Below are 22,014 nucleotides of genomic sequence, written 5' to 3'. Positions count from 1 at the left end.
AGAGCCCGCGCGGCACCTCCACATTAAATGCACTTCCTGCTGCTCCCGCCCAAGTGTCGTGGGATGAAAAATCTCTGCCTGCACATCAACTGGGGGTTCTGAGAACCTCTCCAAGCCTGGTGGGTTAAAAGCAGCTCCAATTTGAGGCAGAGCCCCGGTGGTAAGAGCTCATCGATACGAGGGATTATGCAGATGGAAAGAAACAGCCCCGGCACCCGAAAGGTTTCAGAATGCAAAGGACGTCCCCCCTGAAAACAAGAGGCACTGCATCATGATGGCAGCAGGGACAAAGCCAGGGGGCTTCAAGGGACAAAACAAGATTGTTTTAATAGGAGAGAAGCATCAGTCATTGAGTCTCACTTCATTCAGACTTTCTCTCCGAGCCATCCATCTTCAGTGCCAAGAGATGACAGGACCACCTCACTTCTCCCCCCCGGCCCTGTGTGTCCATAATGCCCATTGCTACCCCAAACAAACGGCTCTCCAGAACGGCCCTTTTCCCTCAACTGCCTTGCCAAGCCCCACAGATGCCTCACTACCTGCTTTGGTCAACTTGGCTCCAACGGGGCCCCCTCCAGAGGTGCCACCGGCGGGTGGAGCCTTCCCCAAGAGCCACTTTGGCATTGGTGGCAGGGACCACCTGGGGCAGAGGGGACTGGGGAGAGGGGCTGGACAAGCCACCACCTGGGGCAGACGGGGTGGACAAGCCACCACCTGGGGCAGAGGGGACTGGGGAGAGGGGGTGGACAAGCCACCACCTGGGGCAGAGGGGGTGGACAAGCCACCACCTGGGGCAGAGGGGACTGGGGAGAGGGGCTGGACAAGCCACCACCTGGGGGAGAGGGGACTGGGGAGACGGGGTGGACAAGCCACCACTTGGGGCACAGGGGACTGGGGAGAGGGGGTGGACAAGCCACCACCTGGGGCAGAGGGGGTGGACAAGCCACCACCTGGGGCAGAGGAGACTGGGGAGAGGGGCTGGACAAGCCACCACCTGGGGCACAGGGGACTGGGGAGAGGGGGTGGACAAGCCACCACTTGAGGGAGAGGGGACTGGGGAGAGGGGGTGGACAAGCCACCACCTGGGGCAGAGGGGACTGGGGAGAGGGGGTGGACAAGCCAAAGGGGGGACACGACCCCCAGAGGGGAATGCAACCCCCCTGCCCTCACCAACACCCTGGGGGTATTCTCTGGGAACAGAGATGCCCGGGGTGGGCAGGCTCTGCATCGCTGGTCCCTCTGCCACCTGCTCAGTGCCACCTGCTCAGTGCCACCTGCTCGGTGCCACCGCCGTGTCCGCCCGAGCCAACGGCACCACAAAGTGTCCCACAGGCCTCGGGCAGGCCTGGCTTTCTTCCTCAGCCCCATCCCACCAGCCCTTTTCACCTCCACCATCTCCAGGAGCCCCGAGCGCTCAATAAGGAGGTGGTTTCGAGGAGGAGGAGGAGGAGGAGGAGGGTGAGGAGGATGAGGAGGATGAGGAGGAAGAGGAGGAAGAGGAGGAAGAGGAGGAGGAGGAGGAGGAGGAGGAGGAGGAGGAAGAGGAGGAAGAGGAGGAAGAGGAGGAAGAGGAGGAAGAGGAGGAAGAGGAGGAAGAGGAGGAAGAGGAGGAGGAGAAGGAGGAGGAGGAAGAGGAGGAAAAGAGGAAAAGGAGGAAAAGGAGGAGGAGGAAGAGGAGGAAAAGGAGGAGGAGAAGGAGGAGGAGGAAGAGGAAGAAGAGGAGGAAAAGGAGGAAGAGGAGGAGGAGAAGGAAGAGGAGGAAGAGGAGGAAGAGGAGGAAAAGGAGGAAGAGGAGGAGGAGAAGGAGGAGGAGGAAGAGGAGGAAGAGGAAGAGGAAGAGGAAGAGGAGGAAGAGGAAGAGAAGGAAGAGGAGGAAGAGGAGGAAAAGGAGGAAGAGGAGGAGGAGAAGGAGGAGGAGGAAGAGGAGGAAGAGGAGGAGGAGGAGGAAGAAGAGGAGGAAGAGGAGGAGGAGGAGGAAAAGGAGGAAGAGGAGGAAAGGAGGAAAAGGAGGAAAAGAGGAAAAGGAGGAAAAGAGGAAAAGGAGGAAAAGGAGGAAAAGGAAGAGGAGGAAGAGGAGGAAGAGGAGGAGGGGGCAATATAGGTCTCTGGTGTAAACCCCTGACGCCGTTTCCCCTCCTCTCCCTTCCCTTAAGACCTGATGGTCTCCAGTCACACATCTGAAAAGCAAAACAAAAACCAAACCCCCACAAAGACTTACTTGTCTCAAGTCGATGAAGGCCAACTGCAGCGTGTCCCCTTGGAACCCAGGCACTGGGCCGGATCTGGCAAACTCTGTGGGAAAGAAAAGAGGATAAAAAGCGCCTTTAACTCACCATGGCCGGGGAGATTGGCAGACGGATGACAGGGAAGACAAGAGAGGCTGGGGGAGAGGAGGACCTCGCTTCTAAGGAGTCATGTCCCCCTCCCTTCAGAGCCTTTGTTCGCCCTTCAAAATTCGTGTCATCAAAACACCATTAATTCCACCGTCCTGACAGCGAGGAAACTGTACTGATTCGACCTGAAATTTATTCCCATGAGCTCCAGAGTGTTTGTTTTGTGAAGGGACAAACAACTCGCCCAGGAGAAAAAGCGAGGGGGGGGGGGGGGTTGGAGGGGTTGGGGAGGGGAAAAGTTTTTCCTCTCCACACAATCAAATCTTCAGCTGTGAAGGCCTTTTCACTTCCAAAAGCTGTTTATATTTTTGGGGGCGCTGAAGGAATTCTCCAATTTCACGCCTGTCGCTGAGCCCCACGAGCCTTCATCACAAAAATATGCCCAGCACCATCCCCTCCTCCTGGGGCACAGCACAGCATTTGCATCAGGTGGCAGCAGAGTTGGGTGGCACGTTGGGTTCCGCTGGATGAAGACATCCCAGGGGATATTCCCAAGGCCACCTTTATCTCCTCCCAGTGTGATCTGGCCAACGGTTCATACTTGGGGGCCTTCATTTTTCTGCTAATCCATCCTTTAAACTCAACCTCAAAGCCCCTTGAATGAGGCCATGTCAGAGGACCTCAGTCCTTCCATGGCATTCAGCAGCTTTTCCCTTGGTGGTGCCCACGGAGCCAACGCACATCCAAGGGCGCCTTTTGACGGGATGCCCGAGGTTGGGTCTGCCCAACTTCACTTCATTTTCACCCTCTTGAGTTACAGCTTCATCTCCTCTCTCCTCCTCTTTCGGCCCTGAGGGGAACCTGATTTGTGAAGCCACAACCTGATGTCCTGACAGACTCGAGAGGGAAGATCTGCCCTCGCTCCGACAGACGCTGAAGATTTGGAAGGAAATGTTTGTTTGGGATGAAATTAAAAGAGGAAGAAGGGAGGGAAAATAGACACCAACACAGACTTTTCACTTAGATGGCCCATTATTGCCCAATTATCCTGTTTTTCACTCCACAGGAATCCTCCAAACAGCTCCTAAAGCTCCACGAGGATGAGGATTAAGGACAGAAAGAGGATTTTGCCTGTTGTCTCCACGACTGATCAGAGGCACTAATGGACAAAGTCACTTCATGCCACGTGGTCTTGCCCTTGAACGTTTCTCTTTCCAAAATCTATCAAGCAAATGCCCCAAAAGAAAGCAAATAAATCATCACATTCCTATTTTTATAGAATTCCCGGAGCAGACCCCCCAAAGGAGCAGCCCTAACGAGAAGACATTAATGAATTAGCAGCAGGACTCAGCCCTGCTCCTCCACTGCCTCCTTTCTGGAAGGCAAAGACAGGTTATTTGTCAGCTTTCTGGCTCCACCTTCCATTAAAACCTTGGGATGGAGAACATCCTTCAGCACAGACATTGGGACCTCCAGGGGTGCAGGGGCCACTTCTGACACAGCCCCAGCTCTGCTCTTTAATGGGCTCCGATGCCAGAAGAGCTTTGAGATTGAAACCATCACTCATCTTTGCAGTGATCACTCATGTGAAAAGTGCTGCAGGACACCTGCAAACAGGCCTGGAAAATCATCACTTTTACCCACCGTTGCTACTGGAAACAAAGAACAGAAAAATAAAAAGAGAAAAATATGGAGGTGACTGTTTGCATGTAGATTTTGGGCAGGAAAAGCAGAGCCAGGAGGAACCATCCATGGTTGTGCCGACTGAGTTTGGCACAGGATGGGACTGGACAGAAAGTATTAGGAGGAATTGGTGTCTGGGAGGGTGGGCAGGCCCTGGCACAGGGTGGGCAGAGAAGCTGTGGCTGCCCCATCCCTGGGAGTGTCCCAGGCCAGGTTGGACAGGGCTTGGAGCACCCTGGGCTGGTGGGAGGTGTCCCTGCCCATGGCAGGGGTGGCACTGGGTGGGCTTTCAAGTCCTTTACAACCCAACCCATTCCATGATTCTGGAGCCCCTCTGGGCTGGAGCCAGGCTGGGAGAGCTGGGGGGGTCACCTGGAGAAGAGAAGGCTCCAGGGACACCTGAGAGCCCCTGGCAGGGCCTGAAGGGGCTCCAGGAGAGCTGGAGAGGGACTGGGGACAGGGCCTGGAGGGACAGGACACAGGGAATGGCTTCCCACTGCCAGAGGGCAGGGATGGGTGGGATATTGGGAAGGAATTGGTGTCTGGGAGGGTGGGCAGGGCCTGGCACAGGGTGGGCAGAGAAGCTGTGGCTGCCCCATCCCTGGGAGTGTCCCAGGCCAGGTTGGACAGGGCTTGGAGCACCCTGGGCTGGTGGGAGGTGTCCCTGTCCATGGCAGATGAGATGAACTTTCAAGTTTCTTCCAACCCAACCCTCCCATCCATGGGGTGGGAGCTGCTCAGCTCCCAGCCAATGTCACTGCCCAGCCCTGCAACGTCCAGGCTGCAAAGAGCCCAAATTGAGGTTATAATTTATCCCCCCGAAAAACTGGTTTAATTAATTCTAACCATAAAGGTACTTCAGTGGATGTTTGCTATAAATCTTGCCTGCAGCTTTGCCCAAGTCAGCACACACAGAGGGCAGGACCATCCCCAGCTTCCTGCTCTGGTCTGCAGGGGATAAATCATCTCACACATTCCCTCTACACCCCAATGTCCCATCTGGAAAAATTATTCCCAGAGCCACATCCATCCTCAACAAGCCCCACTTTGGAAGAGCACATACCTGAGAAACTAAAAACATTCAGAAGTGAGAAATCACCTTGGGCCATTAATGTTTGGCTGAGTGGCACAGACGTGCCCAGGTTGGGGTCACCCAGTCCCACCATCCTGCCCTCCAACCACAGGGTCACACCATGTTCCTGACCATTTCTGGAGGAACAGTGGAAAGCCAACCCTGCCAGGGCTGCAATGAAAGGAGGTTTCTATTTCAGATGAAGGGCTTTGCAGCTGGTGGGAATCCAGGCTGAGGCACACAGGGAGTTGTGAAATGTAAGATCCTCCCAAAAGCAGGAGCCTCAAATCCTCCTGAGGAAACGCCTGTGACTGGGAATGTTTGCACAAGACTTGTGAATTTATCACTGTTGTCATCTGCTCATGAGCAACCCAAGACACATTTCAGCCCATGGTGAGGTTGCTTGTTCACAGCTCACCTTTAGCTCACCTTTAGCTCTCTCTTCCCATTGGCCCTTCCCACTGTTCCCAGCTGGGAAGTGTCCAAGGCCATGTTGGGCAGTGCTTGGAGCAACCTGGGCTGGTGGAAGGTGCCCCTGCCTATGGCAGGGGATGGAATGAGAAGAGCTTTAAGGTATCTTCCAATCCAAACCATTCCATGAGTCTCTGATTCTTCAGGAATCGTATGGGAGGAAAGCTGGGAGAGTCATGGAGTGAGACTCTCCTTCAACACTGCATGTTATGATTGAACCAACAGTTGTCTGAACAGCAATTCTGTTCAGAAGAAGAGTCTCTACTGAATTAACAAGGCACTGGAACCTTCTAATGGGAGGTGTCCCTGCAGAAGAAGAGTCTCTACTGAATTAATGCACTGGAACCTTCTGGTGGGAGGTGTCCCTGCAGAAGAAGAGTCTCAACTGAATTAATGCACTGGAACCTTCTGGTGGGAGGTGTCCCTGCAGAAGAAGAGTCTCTACTGAATTAATGCACTGGAACCTTTGGTTAGAACTTGGTTGTGATAACACCAAGGTCAGGGGTTCAATCCCCTGTGTGGGGCATTGACTTGAGAGTTGGACTCGCTGAACCTTGTGGGTCCTTCCAACTCAGAACAGCCTGGGATTCTGGGATTCTAGTGGGAGGTGTCCCTGCAGAAGAAGAGTCTCTATTGAATTAATGCACTGGAACCTTCTATTGGAAGGCGATCCTTCCCCTGGCAGGGGGTGGAACTGGATGAGCTTTCATGTCCCTTCCAACCCAAAGGTGACTCTACGACTGCCACCCCTGCAGCGCTCCAGGCTGGGCACAGAGTGGCTGGAGAGCAGCCAGGCAGAGGGACCTGGGGGGACTGAGGGACAGGAAGCTCAACAGGAGCCACCAGTGTGCCCAGGTGGCCAAGAAGGCCAATGGGATCCTGGCCTGGATCCAAACTAGCATGGCCAGAAGGCCCAGGGCAATGACCCTTCCCCTGGACTCTGCCTTGGGGAGGCCACACCTTGAGTGTTGTGTTCAGTTCTGGGCCCCTCAGTTGAGGCAAGAGATTGAGGGGCTGGAGCAGGGCCAGAGAAGAGCAACGAGGCTGGAGAAGGGACTGGAGGTGGCACTGAGTGTCCTCTGAAACACCTCCAGGGACAGAGAATCCACCATGTCTTGATCCAACCCCACTGGGATCACCAGCCCAGGGCACAGAGTGCCAGAGTGATCCCAGTGGGGTTGGATCAAGGGTTGGACTTGATGATCTCAGAGGTCTCTTCCAACCCAAGTGAGAAGAGAAGAGCAACGAGGCTGGAGAAGGGAGTGGAGCACAAGTGCTGTGGGGAGAGGCTGAGGGAGCTGGGGGTGTTCAGCCTGGAGAAGAGGAGGCTCAGAGGTGACCTCAGCACTGTCTGGAAGTGCCTGAAGGGAAGTTGTGGCCAGCTGGGGGTTGGTCTCTTCTCCCAGGCACTCAGCAATAGGACAAGGGGGCACGATGGGCTCAAGCTCTGCCAGGGGAAATTGAAGTTGGAGAGCAGCAAAATCTTCTTTGCAGAGAGAGTGCTCAGGCATTGGAATGGGCTGCCCAGAGAGGGGGTGGATTCCCCATCCCTGGAGGTTTTTCTGCTGAGCTTGGCCGTGGTACTGAGTGCCATGATCTGGTAAAGGGACTGGAGTTGGACCAAGGGTTGGACTTGATGATCTCAGAGGTCTCTTCCAACCCAATCCATTCTAGGATTCTATGAGCTCATATGGTTTGTGTTAGAGGAGAAATGAGATGGAGAATGTGGCCCTGGGAGGAGCCTGAGGGGGCTGAATGCAGTGCCACCCCCACGGCGTGGCCGCAGCTCCTGCAATCGCAGGTCACACTTTCCATACCAATGGCACCAACTTAGCTCGAAGGAGGAACAAACAAAGTCCCACAGGGGCAAAGAAAAAAAAAAAAAGAGCAACAAAGAAGAGAAGGGAGCCTTAAGAGTAGAGACACAGCCAGTTCTTCTTGGTTTTAATCTCTTCAACCAGATTTCAGGATAATTTCCTTGGCCGTGGCACCGCCGGGTTGGCTCATTGTGCCGCCTTCGCTCCCAAGGCGAGTGGCAAACGGAGCGATCAAACCCCGGCACAGCCCCCCGAGCAGAAAATCCTGGCAGAATAGAGCAGATCAGTATGCTGCTGTTTGTACAGAGCACTTAGCCAGCCTCAAGGGTTGAGGGGTTTGTGTTCAGGCCAAAAAAGTAATGTCTCTGCAAGGCCGACAGGCTCGGGCCACCCAGGGCAGGTCACGGGGGGGGGACTCGCCCCTGGTGTCCAAAACATTCCAGCCATGAAAGAATCGAGGCACAGGAACCGTTAAGCCCTTCACAAAGGACAGGGAATAAAGAGTTCAAACGCCCCCCCAGAAAAGAGACATCCACTGGGAGGGAATGACGGCGAGCAGGGGGACCTCCTGTGCGCCCCGAGAGCGGCTCCGGGCGCGGGCACTGCCAGCGGGCACGGCTGGAGACTCCACGGCTCACTGCCAGCCTCTGAGGGCAAGGCTGGCTGTGAGTTACACACCAACACCATCTGAGGGCAACAGTTCCTCTCATTTACACACCACCATCATGGGCAGAGAAGCTGTGGCTGCCCCATCCCTGGGAGTGTCCCAGGCCAGGCTGGACAGGGCTTGGAGCACCCTGGGCTGGTGGGACGTGTCCCTGCCCATGGCAGGGGTGGCACTGGATCATCTTTAAGGTCCCTTCCAACCCAACCCATTCCATGATTCTGGAGCCCCTCTGGGCTGGAGCCAGGCTGGGGGGGGGTGTCGCCTGGAGAAGAGAAGGCTCCAGGGAGACCTGAGAGCCCCTGGCAGGGCCTGAAGGGGCTCCAGGAGAGCTGGAGAGGGACTGGGGACAAGGTCTGGAGGGACAGGACACAGGGAATGGTTGCACATAACAGAGAGCAGGGATGGGTGGATTATTGGGAAGGAATTGGTGGCTGGGAGGGTGGGCAGGCCCTGGCACAGGTTGGGCAGAGAAGCTGTGGCTGCCCCAGCCCTGGGAGTGTCCCAGGCCAGGCTGGATGGACCCACAAGGATCATCGAGTCCAACTGTTAAGTCAATGGCACACACAGGGGATTGATCCCCTGACCTTGGCGTTATCACAACCAAGTTTTAACCAACTGAGCTCATCTCAGGGTCCAAAGATTCCCCACCAGCATCGTGACAGGCAGGGCAGGGCTTTGGAAGCTCCTTGATGGGGAGTCAGGAGCTTCTCCTCCATGAATATTTATAGGCACTAATTCACCAGGAATGACCCTCTTTGCTTCTCAGAGTGTTTTGCAACCTCTCAGAAAGCTCAGCTGAGGGAAATGAGGGTGCCATAAATTCAGGGAGAAAGAAAGGAGGATAAATCCAAGCAGGGGAAGGTGGCAGAGCTGTGGAGCAGAAGCTCCCAGTCTGTGCCCACTGTCACTCACAGCAGCCACAAATCACCCTTCCCATGATGGAGAGGACTTTGGGAAGCTCTGGGAGGACACTCTGCTGGCAGCACAAACCACCCTTCTCCAGCCCAACAGCAGGGAAAGGCTGGTTGGTGTTCCAGAGGGGGAAGGAAGGGCTGTGGGAGGTGCTGCATTCACCCTCTGAGGGAACTGTGCTGGGCAAACTGGGCAAACTGGGTCTGGGAGCCCCAGGGATTAGCTAAATGTGTCCATGGAGAGGGTCTGGGAGATCCAGGGATGAGCTGAGCTGTGTCCATGGAAAGGGTCTGGAAACCCCAGGGATGAGATGAACTGAGTCCCTAAACAGGGTCTGGGAGCCCCAGGGATGAGCTGAACTGTGTCCCAGTACAGGGTCTGGGAGATCCAGGGATGGGCTGAACTGTGTCCCAGTACAGGATCTGGGAGATCCAGGGATGGGCTGAACTGTGTCCCAGTACAGGATCTGGGAGATCCAGGGATGGGCTGAACTGTGTCCCAGTACAGGATCTGGGAGATCCAGGGATGAGCTGAACTGTGTCCATGGAAAGGGTCTGGGAGCCCCAGGGATGGGCTGAACTGTGTCCATGGAGAGGGTCTGGGAGATCCAGGGATGGGCTGAACTGTGTCCATGGAAAGGGTCTGGGAGCCCCAGGGATGGGCTGAACTGTGTCCCAGTACAGGGTCTGGGAGATCCAGGGATGGGCTGAACTGTGTCCATGGAGAGGGTCTGGGAGATCCAGGGAAGGGCTGAACTGTGTCCCAGTACAGGGTCTGGGAGATGCAGGGATGGGCTGAACTGTGTCCATGGAGAGGGTCTGGGAGATCCAGGGAAGGGCTGAACTGTGTCCCAGTACAGGGTCTGGGAGATGCAGGGATGGGCTGAACTGTGTCCATGGAGAGGGTCTGGGAGATCCAGGGATGGGCTGAACTGTGTCCATGGAGAGGGTCTGGGAGATCCAGGGATGAACTGAACTGTGTCCATGGAGAGGGTCTGGGAGATCCAGGGATGGGCTGAACTGTGTCCCAGTACAGGGTCTGGGAGCCCGAGGGATGGGCTGAACTGTGTCCCAGTACAGGATCTGGGAGCCCGAGGGATAGGCTGAACTGTGTCCCCAGGGATGAGCTGAACTGTGTCCCAGTACAGGGTCTGGGAGCCCCAGGGATGAGCTGAACTGTGTCCATGGAGAGGGCCTGGGAGATGCAGGGAAGGGCTGAACTGTGTCCTGTCCAGGCACCAGGATCTCCTCCTCCAAGAGGGAAAAGTGTCCTTGGAAGGTTCCCCCAGGCAGCTCCTGCAAACTGGGTTCATCCTTACATTGGGAGCACTCTGGGAAACCAATCACGGAATCACAGAATCACCCTGGGCTGGTGATCACAGTAGGGTTGGATCAAGATGTGGTGGATTCTCACTCAGTGTCACATCCATAGAATGACAGAATGGATTGGGTTGGAAAAGCCCTCCCAGATCATCCAGTCCAACCCTTGGTCCAACTCCAGTCCCTTTACCAGATCATGGCACTCAGTGCCACGGCCAAGCTCAGCTGAAAAACCTCCAGGGCTGGGGAATCCACCCCCTCTCTGGGCAGCCCATTCCAATCCCTGAGCACTCTCTCTGCAAAGAAGTTTTTGCTGCTCTCCAGCTTCAATTTCCCCTGGCAGAGCTTGAGCCCATTGTGCCCCCTTGTCCTATTGCTGAGTGCCTGGGAGAAGAGACCAACCCCCAGCTGGCCACAACTTCCCTTCAGGCACTTCCAGACAGTGCTGAGGTCACCTCTGAGCCTCCTCTTCTCCAGGCTGAACACCCCCAGCTCCCTCAGCCTCTCCCCACAGCACTTGTGCTCCACTCCCTTCTCCAGCCTCGTTGCTCTTCTCTTCTCACTTGGGTTGGAAGAGACCTCTGAGATCATCAAGTCCGACCCTTGATCCAACCCCACTGGGATCACTCTGGCACTCTGTGCCCTGGGCTGGTGCACCCTGGCCTCCAGCAGTCTCTGTGGGCATCCTCCATCCCCACCTTTCACCCCTGGGAGCCCCAGGTGCCATCACAGGTGCCACCCCAGGTACCAGGCTGGCACTGCACTCACCTTCACACTCTTGCACGTCCAGGTTGAAGTGCTGCAGAGCCCCCAGCGAGAGCTGCCTCACCTCGGCCTCCAGCAGCAGCTGCAGCAGTGACGTGGCCAGGTGCTTGCAGGCTGACATGCAGGCAGTCTGGGCCACCTTCCCCTGCAAGGACAAGGGACACTGGGTGAGGTCACAGGGCATGGATCAGCACGGTCACTCCCAGCTCTGCAATCACAGAATCATAGAATGGACTGGGTTGGAAAAGACCTCCCAGATCATCAAGTCCAACCCTTGGTCCAACTCCAGTCCCTTTACCAGATCATGGCACTCAGTGCCACGGCCAAGCTCAGCTGAAAAACCTCCAGGGATGGGGAATCCACCACCTCTCTGGGCAGCCCATTCCAATGGAATAATCATGGAATGCTTGGACTGGAAAGGATTTTAAAGCCCACCCAGTGCCACCCCTGCCATGGACAGGGACACCTCCCACCAGCCCAGGGTGCTCCAAGCCCTGTCCAACCTGGCCTGGGACACTCCCAGGGATGGGGCAGCCACAGCTTCTCTGCCCAACCTGTGCCAGGGCCTGCCCACCCTCCCAGACAAGGATTTCTCTTTAATCTTCCATCTCACACGATTATTTGGCTTGAAAAAGACCTCCAAGATCATCGAGTCCAACCTGTGGCCAAACACAACCTTGGAGACCAGCCCATGGCACCAAGTGCCACCTCCAGCCTTTCCTTGGACACCTCCAGGGATGGGACTCCACCACCTCCCTGGGCAGCCCCTTCCAATGCCCAACTCCCCTTTCTGTGAGGAAATTCTTCCTCATGTCCAACCTGCCCCTCCCCTGGTGCAGCTTCAGCCCATGTCCTGCCACCCATCCCTGCCCTCTGGCAGTGGGAAGCCATTCCCTGTGTCCTGTCCCTCCATCCTTGTCCCCAGTCCCTCTCCAGCTCTCCTGGAGCCCCTTCAGGCCCTGCCAGGGGCTCTCAGGTGTCCCTGGAGCCTTCTCTTCTCCAGGTGACCCCCCCAGCTCTCCCAGTCTGGCTCCAGAATTCTGGAATAGTTTTGAATGGATTTTCAAGTCCACCCAGTTCCACCCCCTGCCATGGGGAGGGACACCTCCCACCAGCCCAGGGTGCTCCAAGCCCCATCCACCCTGACCCTGAACACTTCCAGCGCTGACACAGCCACAACTTGGCTGTCTTTTTGCCACATTTGATGTGCCACATCCCTGAAACCCCTGGAAAAGGGAACCCCCGTGGCACAGGAGCAGCTTGGCACACCACCCACCCCAGGCTGGCGCCGCACGGGGCGATCCCGACACGGCGGCTCCTGGTGCTTCCTGAAAGCAGCTCCAGCAGGAGATTATGTCCTGAAAGCCCCACCAAAGCCCTTGCCACGCTCCTCTGCACCCCAGGCGTGGCTCAGGAGCTCTCAGCAGCTGCTCCAAGCACATTCCAGGCCGTGTTTGAGCTGGGATTAGAGCGAGGAGTTCACTCCGTGTTTCCAGCTCGGCACCGAGAGCTGAGCCAGCACCTGCTCCACGTGCTGGGAAGGGTTTTGCCCACCCTGCAAAGTTGTCCTGGGCATTCAGGCCACATTAATCTTCAACAGGAGGGGATAAAATGCTATTTTTATGTCAGAAATAAAGAGCCAGGCTGTGCATTTTGGAGCAGGGCCCTCCATCTCCGCCGCTCCGAGCCCTTCCCAAGCTCAGGAACGTCCATCACTGCCCTCCCAACAAACACCTGCACTGAAATGAAGATGAAGCACAGCAAGTAGAGAGTCTAGCAGAGCTCTCGGTTTTCCCCTTGCTTTTCATCATTTCTTTGTGCTTTTCTGACACATTTGGTTATTTAAAACACCTCTTGTTCCCATCCCTCATCCCCGAGCGCCGCGGGAAGCACAACAGGCCCTGCCTGTGATTTTTCTTCATTACTTGCACCAGACACTCGAGTTGAGGAGACTTCAGAGCACCACACAATGCCCTGAGCAGGGAGGGACCCCCAAGGACCATCCAGTGCCACCCCTGGCCCTGCACAGACACCCCAACAATCCCACCCTGTGCCCCAGAGCATCATCCCAACCCTCCTGGAGCTCTGGCAGCCTTGGGGCCGTGCCCACTGCCCTGGGGAGCCTGGGCAGTGCCCACCACCCTCTGGGGGAATAGCCTTTCCCTGAGATCCCACCTGAGCCTGCCCTGGCACAGCTCCAGCCCTTCCCTGTGCCCTGTCCCTGCCCTGGCACAGCTCCAGCCCTTCCCTGGGTGCTGCCCCTGCCCTGGCACAGCTCCAGCCCTTCCCTGGGTGCTGTCCCTGCCCTGGCACAGCTCCAGCCCTTCCCTGGGTGCTGTCCCTGCCCTGGCACAGCTCCTGAACATTCCCTAGGTGCTGTCCCTGCCCTGGCACAGCTCCAGCCCTTCCTTGGGTGCTGTCCCTGCCCTGGCACAGCTCCAGCCCTTCCCTGGGTGCTGTCCCTGCCCTGGCACAGCTCCAGCCCTTCCCTGTGCCCTGTCCCTGCCCTGGCACAGCTCCAGCCCTTCCCTGTGCCCTGTCCCTGCCCTGGCACAGCTCCAGCCCTTCCCTGGGTGCTGTCCCTGGTCCCACAGGGCAGAGCTCAGTCCCTGCCCCTCCTCTGCCTCTCACAAAGAAGTTGTTGGTCACACTGTAAATGCTCCTGAACCTCTAAATTCTTGCCCAGGAGTGCCCTGAGTTGTGCAGCAGAAGGTTGTGCCTGGCACGTGCCACACGGTGATCAAACGGTCCCAGAACATCCAGAGCTGGGAGGGACCCACCAGGACCATCCAGTGCCACCCCTGGCCCTGCACAGGCACCCCAACAATCCCACCCTGTGCCCCAGAGCATCATCCCAACCCTCCTGGAGCTCTGGCAGCCTTGGGGCCGTGCCCACTGCCCTGGAGCTGTGCCAGGGCAGGGACAGCACCCAGGGAAGGGCTGGAGCTGTGCCAGGGCAGGCTCAGGTGGGATCTCAGGGAAAGGCTCTTCCCCCAGAGGGTGGTGGGCACTGCCCAGGCTCCCCAGGGCAGTGGGCACGGCCCCAAGGCTGCCAGAGCTCCAGGAGGGTTGGGATGATCCTCTGGGGCACAGGGTGGGATTGTTGGGGTGTCTGTGCAGGGCCAGGGGTGGCACTGGATGATCTCTGGGGGTCCCTTCCCACTCAGGGCATTCTGGGATCCCTTGATGTCCATCCTGAGTCTCCTCCATCTGAACAAACCAAGTGTCCTCATGTGGCTTCCCCTGAGTCACTGAGCAGAAGAGACAGAGGGAAAGAGATGAGAAAGCAAAGCTCTGCTGCCAGGCCATGGCACTCCTGAGGCTGAGCATGGAGGGCAGAGCTCCTCACCCTTGTAAAAAAGAGCAGGAGAAAAAACAAGGAGTAGCTCATGCTGCAAGCCTTGGAGAAGCCTTGGAGGTGCTGAGCCCCAGGTGAATGGTTTGGGTTGGAAGGGACATTAAAGCCCACCCAGTGCCACCCCTGCCATGGGCAGGGACACCTCCCACCAGCCCAGGGTGCTCCAAGCCCTGTCCAACCTGGCCTGGGACACTCCCAGGGATGGGGCAGCCACAGCTTCTCTGCCCAACCTGTGCCAGGGCCTGCCCACCCTCCCAGACAAGGATTTCTCTTTAATCTTCCATCTCACAGGATTATTTGGCTTGAAAAAGACCTCCAAGATCATCGAGTCCAACCTGTGGCCAAACACAACCTTGGAGACCAGCCCATGGCACCAAGTGCCACCTCCAGCCTTTCCTTGGACACCTCCAGGGATGGGACTCCACCACCTCCCTGGGCAGCCCCTTCCAATGCCCAACCCCCCTTTCTGTGAGGAAATTCTTCCTCATGTCCAACCTGCCCCTCCCCTGGTGCAGCTTCAGCCCATGTCCTGCCACCCATCCCTGCCCTCTGGCAGTGGGAAGCCATTCCCTGTGTCCTGTCCCTCCAGGCCTTGTCCCCAGTCCCTCTCCAGCTCTCCTGGAGCCCCTTCAGGCCCTGCCAGGGGCTCTCAGGTGTCCCTGGAGCCTTCTCTTCTCCAGGTGACCCCCTCCAATGTGGAGGACCTGAGCTTGGCAGTGCTGCCCACTCCATCCTGCCCACTCCCACTGGATGCCATCCCTTCCCTCCAAAGGAATAACCCCAGGAAGGTTTTCTGCCCCACAGACAAAAATTTAGGAGAAACCACCCCCTTGGGAGCCAAGCAAGGGGCAGAGCAGCCCCATGAGGCACCCAAAGGGTTTCCACCCTGCCCCACACACCAATTCCTGTCCAGCCAGACCTGCTGGGAGTGACAAGTGGTGGCACCACTGGGAGGGCGTGAAGAAGATCAAATAATTGAGATGAAATGTCAAGTTAATGAGCCCAAGACAGGGAAGATGGGATGGGAAGAGCAATTTATCCATCAGGGCCTGACAGCACCACGACTTTCTGAGTCTCCACCACCAAAGTGCCTCCAAGTGGCACTTCAGGACATTCTCAGGGAGTATTTTCTACCACAACTTGTAGCAGAGGTGACAAAGGGGGTCCAGCCACCAAGCCCAGGAGCAGCTTCTGGCTCAGCCTTCCCTTCTCCTTCCCTTCCCACACAGGATTTGGTCAGGCCCAAAATTTTTGGGGTTGCAAATATTCATTTCTTTCAAAACTCAGAACTTAGATCTTCTCGGGTCAGCTGAGAAAACGCCCCTTTATTTCTATTATTCTGAAGGTTTAAACACCTAAAAATCTTTCTGCTTTAAAACCAGACTCAGTTGTTTCCTCTTAAAGAACATTTTGATGCCTGACAGTATAAATGAAATATTTCTGGCTGAAAAGGCAAAAAGATAAAGGGTTTTTTTTTTTCCCCAATTTGAGGCACGAATCCATTTTTTCTTTCTATTTACTATCAGAGCCCTCAGAGATGCCACAAGGGCATCAATCACTGGGTTAAACACCTACCCAGAGACCAGAGGGCACCACCAGGGATGACCAGCACCTCCAAGATTTAAAACCCTTCCAGAAGTGCCGGTTTTCACTCCTTTTATAAATCAGACTGAAGGCCAACCCTTCCCTGCCTCATCCCCACGAGCACTCAGAGCAGCTCCTGAGAAATTCAGGACCATCAATATTCCCAGAAAAGCAGTGGGGGAATGGGCTGAGCAGCAGCTGCTCCTGACAGGAGATAAAGCATTGCCTGGGCACTGATAGATCACCCCTAACAAGCTGCTGCTGCTGCCAGTTGGTTCTGCTCCCACCTGGCATGGCTTTGGGCTGGCAGCATCCCATGCCCAACTCCCAGCGTGCCCACCTCGGCTCTTGGGAGCTTATTTTGAGGATGGATTTGCAGTTGGCAGAGTTGGGGGGTTTTCCCCCCCTCTGTGGTTCATTCCTCAGCTTTTCCAGGGAGGGAGAACCTGGCACAGGGACACCTGGACCTTCTCACTCTCTACAACCACCTGAAGGGATGTTGTACCCAGGGGGGTTGGTCTCTTCTCCCAGGAAGCAGCAGGAGAACAAGAGGGCACAGCTTGAGCTCTGCCAGGGGAGGTTTGGGTTGGATATCAGGAAGAAATTCTTTCCAGAGAGGGTGCTCAGGACCCTGAGATGAGCTCAGTTAGTTAAAACTTGGTTGTGATAACGCCAAGGTCAGGGGTTCAATCCCCTATGTGGGGCATTGACTGAAGAGTTGGACTCGATGATCCTTGTGGGTCCTTCCAACTCAGAATAGTCTGGGATTCTGGGATTGGAATGGGCTGCCCAGAGGGAGTGGATTCTCCATCCCTGGAGGTGTTTAAGGTGACACTGGAGGTGGCACTGAGTGCCCTTGGCTGGCGATCACAGTGGGGTTGGATCAAGGGTTGGACTTGATCATCTCAGAGGTCTCTTCCAACCCAGTTCATTCCATGATTTTGTGATTCCATCCCTGGAGGTGTTTAAGACAAGACTGGATGTGGCACTTGGTGGATTCTCCATCCCTGGAGGAGTTCAGGGTCAGACTGGACATGGCACTGAGTGCCCTGGGCTGGTGAGCACAGTGGAGTTGGATCAAGGGTTGGACTTGATGATCTCAGAGGCCTCTTCCAACCCAATCCATTCTCTGGTTCTGTGATTCCATCCCTGGAGGTGTTTAGGCTGAGACTGGATGTGGCTCTCAGTGCCCTGGGCTGGTCACAATGGGGCTGGATTAAGGGTTGGACTTGATGATCTCAGAGGTCTCTTCCAACCCAACTGATTCTCTGATTCCGATTCCATCCTTGAAGGTGTTTAAGACAAGACTGGATGTGGCACTCGGTGGATTCTCCATCCCTGGAGGAGTTTAGGCTGAGACTGGATATGGCACTGAGTGCCCTGGGCTGGTGAGCTGGGTTGGACCAAGGGTTGGACTTGATGATCTCGGAGGTCTCTTCCAACCCAGTTAGAATTAGAGAATCACAGAATGAACTGGGTTGGAAGAGACCTCTGAGATCATCAAGTCCATCCCTTGGTCCAACCCCAGTGTGCCCACCAGCCCAGGGCACTCAGTGCCACACCCAGTGTCACCTTGAACACCTCCAGGGATGGAGAATCCACTGAGTGCCACATCCAGTCTTGTCTTAAACACCTCCAGGGATGGAATCACAGAACCAGAGAATGGATTGGGTTGGAAGAGACCTCTGAGATCATCAAGTCCACCCTTGCTCCAACCCCTCTGTGCTCACCAGCCCAGGGCACGGAGTTCATTCTGGGATTCTCTGCTCTGAGCTGCTGATGGACGAGTCCTGCAGCAGCCACACCCCCTCCCAAAACCTTTGGATGCTCCACCCAGGGCGGTGGCACACGGGCATGTGCCGTGGCACGGAGCTGGGCGGGATCACTCCTTGGTGCCAGCCCAGTGCCTGGAAAACCCTCGTGCCAACCACACTGCTGGGTTGGCAGAACAGGGGGCACTCCCATGGGCAGTCCCTGTGCCAGAACCCGAAGAGGTGACGGCACCTTGTCCTGGTGCTGCTGCCCACCCAACCTGGCTGCCCTGGCACAGCTCCAGCCCTTCCCTGTGCCCTGTCCCTGCCCTGGCACAGCTCCAGCCCTTCCCTGGGTGCTGTCCCTGCCCTGGCACAGCTCCAGCCATTCCCTGTGCCCTGTCCCTGCCCTGGCACAGCTCCAGCCCTTCCCTGGGTGCTGTCCTGCCCTGGCACAGCTCCAGCCCTTCCCTGGGTGCTGTCCCTGCCCTGGCACAGCTCCAGCCCTTCCCTGGGTGCTGTCCCTGCCCTGGCACAGCTCCGGCCCTTCCCTGGGTGCTGTCCCTGCCCTGGCACAGCTCCAGCCATTCCCTGTGCCCTGTCCCTGCCCTGGCACAGCTCCAGCCCTTCCCTGGGTGCTGTCCCTGCCCTGGCACAGCTCCAGCCCTTCCCTGGGTGCTGTCCCTGCCCTGGCACAGCTCCAGCCCTTCCCTGGGTGCTGTCCCTGCCCTGGCACAGCTCCAGCCCTTCCCTGGGTGCTGTCCCTGGTCCCACAGAGCAGAGCTCAGGGCCTGCCCCTCCTCTGCCCCTGCCCAGGAAGTTGTCCCTGCACTGAGGTCTCCCCACAATCACAGAGTCACTTCCTGATGCCACCCCTGGCCTGTCTCCAAACCAGCTCCATCCCTGTCTGTGGGTCAGAAACAACCTCCCTGAACTCTGTGGTCCCTCCAGCCCAGGAACAACTTGTTTAAAATCCAGGATGAGATTCAGAGAGGGAGGAGAAAGGAGGAGGAGCTGCAACCACGACCTGAGGTCTCTGCAGAGAAGGGGGAAACAAACACCTCAAAGTCACCAATGGGTCATTTACCAACTTTACACAATCCCAGAATGGACTGAACTGGAAGGGCCCACGAGGACCATCCAGACCAACCCTCAGCCCTGCACAGGAACATCCCCAAGAGTCACTCCATGTGCCCCAGAGGACCATCCAACACTCCTTGAACATGACAGAAAATCAAAGAGCTTCAACTCTCGTGAAGCAATTCCAGAGTCAGTCACTTATTAAAGACCTTTGCAAATCCCATGAAGAAGAACCTGGATTTGCACAGAGGAGAACGAGGATCATGGGCCAAAGCTGACAGATCTCCATGGCCAGGACACTCAAGCTTCTCCTTGGTCCAACCTTCAGTCCCATAAAGTAATTCTGAGAATATAATCAAGGTAAAATCCCTGGATTTGGTGTCTTGTGCCTCAAATCAGTTTGTAACCACATTTCTGGCAGGGAATCCCTCTGTCCATGGCTTTGGATGGAACCTCTTTCTAGCTGGGATTCCCATGGCACCTCCCAGGGTGGCACTGCCCTTCCTGCCCCACCAAGGCTTCCTCTGGGCACACAGGTGGGACATCAGAAAGGCTCCCTGTGCCCATGGGAAGGGAGGGAAGAGCCAAACATCTGAAGCTCTCCCAGAGATGCAACCAAGGGGCACCTACCAGAGCACATCACCACAAATCCCTGAGGCTGGCACAGCCCTGCCAGCCCATGGAGCCCACCCTGTGCCCGATGCCCACCTTGGCAAAGCCCTGCCAGCCCATGGAGCCCACCCTGTGCCCGATGCCCACCTTGGCAAAGCCCTGCCAGCCCATGGAGCCCACCCTGTGCCTGATGTCCCACTTGGCAAAGCCCTGCCAGCCCACGGAGCCCACCCTGTGCCCAATGCCCACCTTGGCACAGCCCTGCCAGCCCATGGAGCCCACCCTGTGCCCGATGCCCACCTTGGCAAAGCCCTCCCAGCCCATGTCCCACTTGGCAAAGCCCTGCCAGCACATGGAGCCCACCCTGTGCCCGATGCTCACCTTGGAAAAGCCATCCCAGCCCCTGGAGCCCACCCTGTGCCCGATGCCCGCCTTGGCACAGCCCTGCCAGCACACAGAGCCCACCCTGTGCCCGATGCCCACCTTGGAAAAGCCATCCCAGCCCCTGGAGCCCACCCTGTGCCCGATGCCCACCTTGGCAAAGCCCTGCCAGCCCATGGAGCCCACCCTGTGCCTGATGTCCCACTTGGCAAAGCCCTGCCAGCCCACGGAGCCCACCCTGTGCCCAATGCCCACCTTGGCACAGCCCTGCCAGCCCATGGAGCCCACCCTGTGCCCGATGCTCACCTTGGAAAAGCCATCCCAGCCCCTGGAGCCCACCCTGTGCCCGATGCCCGCCTTGGCACAGCCCTGCCAGCACACAGAGCCCACCCTGTGCCCGATGCCCACCTTGGAAAAGCCATCCCAGCCCATGGAGCCCACCCTGTGCCCGATGCCCACCTTGGAAAAGCCATCCCAGCCCCTGGAGCCCACCCTGTGCCCGATGCCCACCTTGGCAAAGCCCTCCCAGCCCATGGAGCCCACCCTGTGCCTGATGCCCACCTTGGCAAAGCCCTCCCAGCCCATGGAGCCCACCCTGTGCCCGATGCCCACCTTGGCAAAGCCCTCCCAGCCCCTGGAGCCCACCCTGTGCCCGATGCCCACCTCGGAAAAGCCCTGCCAGCCTCTGGAGCCCACCCTGTGCCTGATGCCCACCTTGTCCCCCAGCCCAGAGCTCTGAGTGCCACGGCCAGTCGTGCCTTGGGCACCTCCAGGGCTGGGCACTCCAAACCTGCCTGGGCAGCCCCTTCCAATGCCAAGTCCACAGACCACCTGGCATGGAGCACACCTGGTCAGCCATCCTTGAGGAGCTCAGCCCTGGAATCATCTGTTTTCCCCTCTGTTTCACCCCCTGGCAGCAGCTGGCAGGTCCTGGACCCCAGCAGGATGGGCACCACCACTAGGAGGGTCTGGAGCTGGCCCCGCTCCCAGGATTTGTTTGGAAATATCCATCTGTTCCCAATTAGGGAAAGGAAAGGCCTGAGGGCTGCCTGGTTAATTAAGGGGCTTGCTATCAAAGGACTCATTAAAAGCTACTGAAATGGAATGGTTGTTAAAATAAACATCCATTAATCTGAACCTGCAACCAGGAATGAGCTGCCACTTCCCACCTCATGGCTCCAGCCCCACCACCCTGCAGGAGCTCTCATAGATCAGGTCATGGCTTGGACTGGAAAAGACCTGAAAGAGCATCCAGTGCCACCCCCTGCCATGGGCAGGGACACTTCCCACCAGCCCAGGGTGCTCCAACCTGACATTGGGCACTCCCAGGGATGGGGCAGCCACAGCTTCTCTGCCCAACCTGTGCCAGGCCCTGCCCACCCTCCCAGACAAGGATTTCTCTTTAATCTTCCATCTCACACAATTATTTGGCTTGGAAAAGACCTCCAAGATCATCGAGTCCAACCTGTGGCCAAACACAACCTTGGAGACCAGCCCATGGCACCAAGTGCCACCTCCAGCCTTTCCTTGGACACCTCCAGGGATGGGACTCCACCACCTCCCTGGGCAGCCCCTTCCAATGCCCAACCCCCCTTTCTGTGAGGAAATTCTTCCTCATGTCCAACCTGCCCCTCCCCTGGTGCAGCTTCAGCCCATGTCCTGCCACCCATCCCTGCCCTCTGGCAGTGGGAAGCCATTCCCTGTGTCCTGCCCCTCCAGGCCTTGTCCCCAGTCCCTCTCCAGCTCTCCTGGAGCCCCTTCAGGCCCTGCCAGGGGCTCTCAGGTGTCCCTGGAGCCTTCTCTTCTCCAGGTGACCCCCCCAGCTCTCCCAGCCTGGCTCCAGCCCAGAGGGGCTCCAGAATCCTGGAATGGGTTGGGTTGGAAAGGACCTCAAAGCCCACCCAGTGCCACCCCTGCCATGGGCAGGGACACCTCCCACCAGCCCAGGGTGCTCCAAGCCCTGTCCAACCTGGCCTGGGACACTCCCAGGGATGGGGCAGCCACAGCTCCTCTGCCCAACCTGTGCCAGGGCCTGCCCACCCTCCCAGCCACCAATTCCTTCCCAACATCCCACCTACATCCACCCTGAAGCCGAAACACACGCAAGAAACACGCCCTAACCCTCATTTTTTTGGGTCCTATTTTTGCTTCCCCAGCAACCCAAGGCCCTTTCCTGGTCCCTCCATCCCCAATCCTGGAATTCCCAAGT

At 57.1% G+C, this 22,014-nt stretch overlaps 1 protein-coding gene across 1 annotated transcript in view; it reads right to left on the bottom strand.

Moving 5' to 3' along the window:
- The window catches only part of EXOC6B (exocyst complex component 6B), a 168,126-nt gene that overhangs the window by 88,393 nt on the left and 57,719 nt on the right, over positions 1-22,014 (bottom strand). Inside the window, exons 13-14 of the mRNA XM_071557111.1 lie at positions 11,043-11,184; positions 2,219-2,292 (exon numbers count right to left, since the gene is read on the bottom strand). Of these exons, the coding sequence (XP_071413212.1) occupies positions 2,219-2,292; positions 11,043-11,184 (216 nt within the window). The remainder of the gene's footprint in view (positions 1-2,218; positions 2,293-11,042; positions 11,185-22,014) is intronic.

Source organism: Pithys albifrons, chromosome 5 (genome assembly GCF_047495875.1).
Source record: "Pithys albifrons albifrons isolate INPA30051 chromosome 5, PitAlb_v1, whole genome shotgun sequence".
Lineage (NCBI taxonomy): Eukaryota > Metazoa > Chordata > Aves > Passeriformes > Thamnophilidae > Pithys > Pithys albifrons.
The sequence above is the reverse complement of the archived record's forward strand: the minus strand, read 5'-3'. Positions and strand labels throughout refer to the sequence as shown.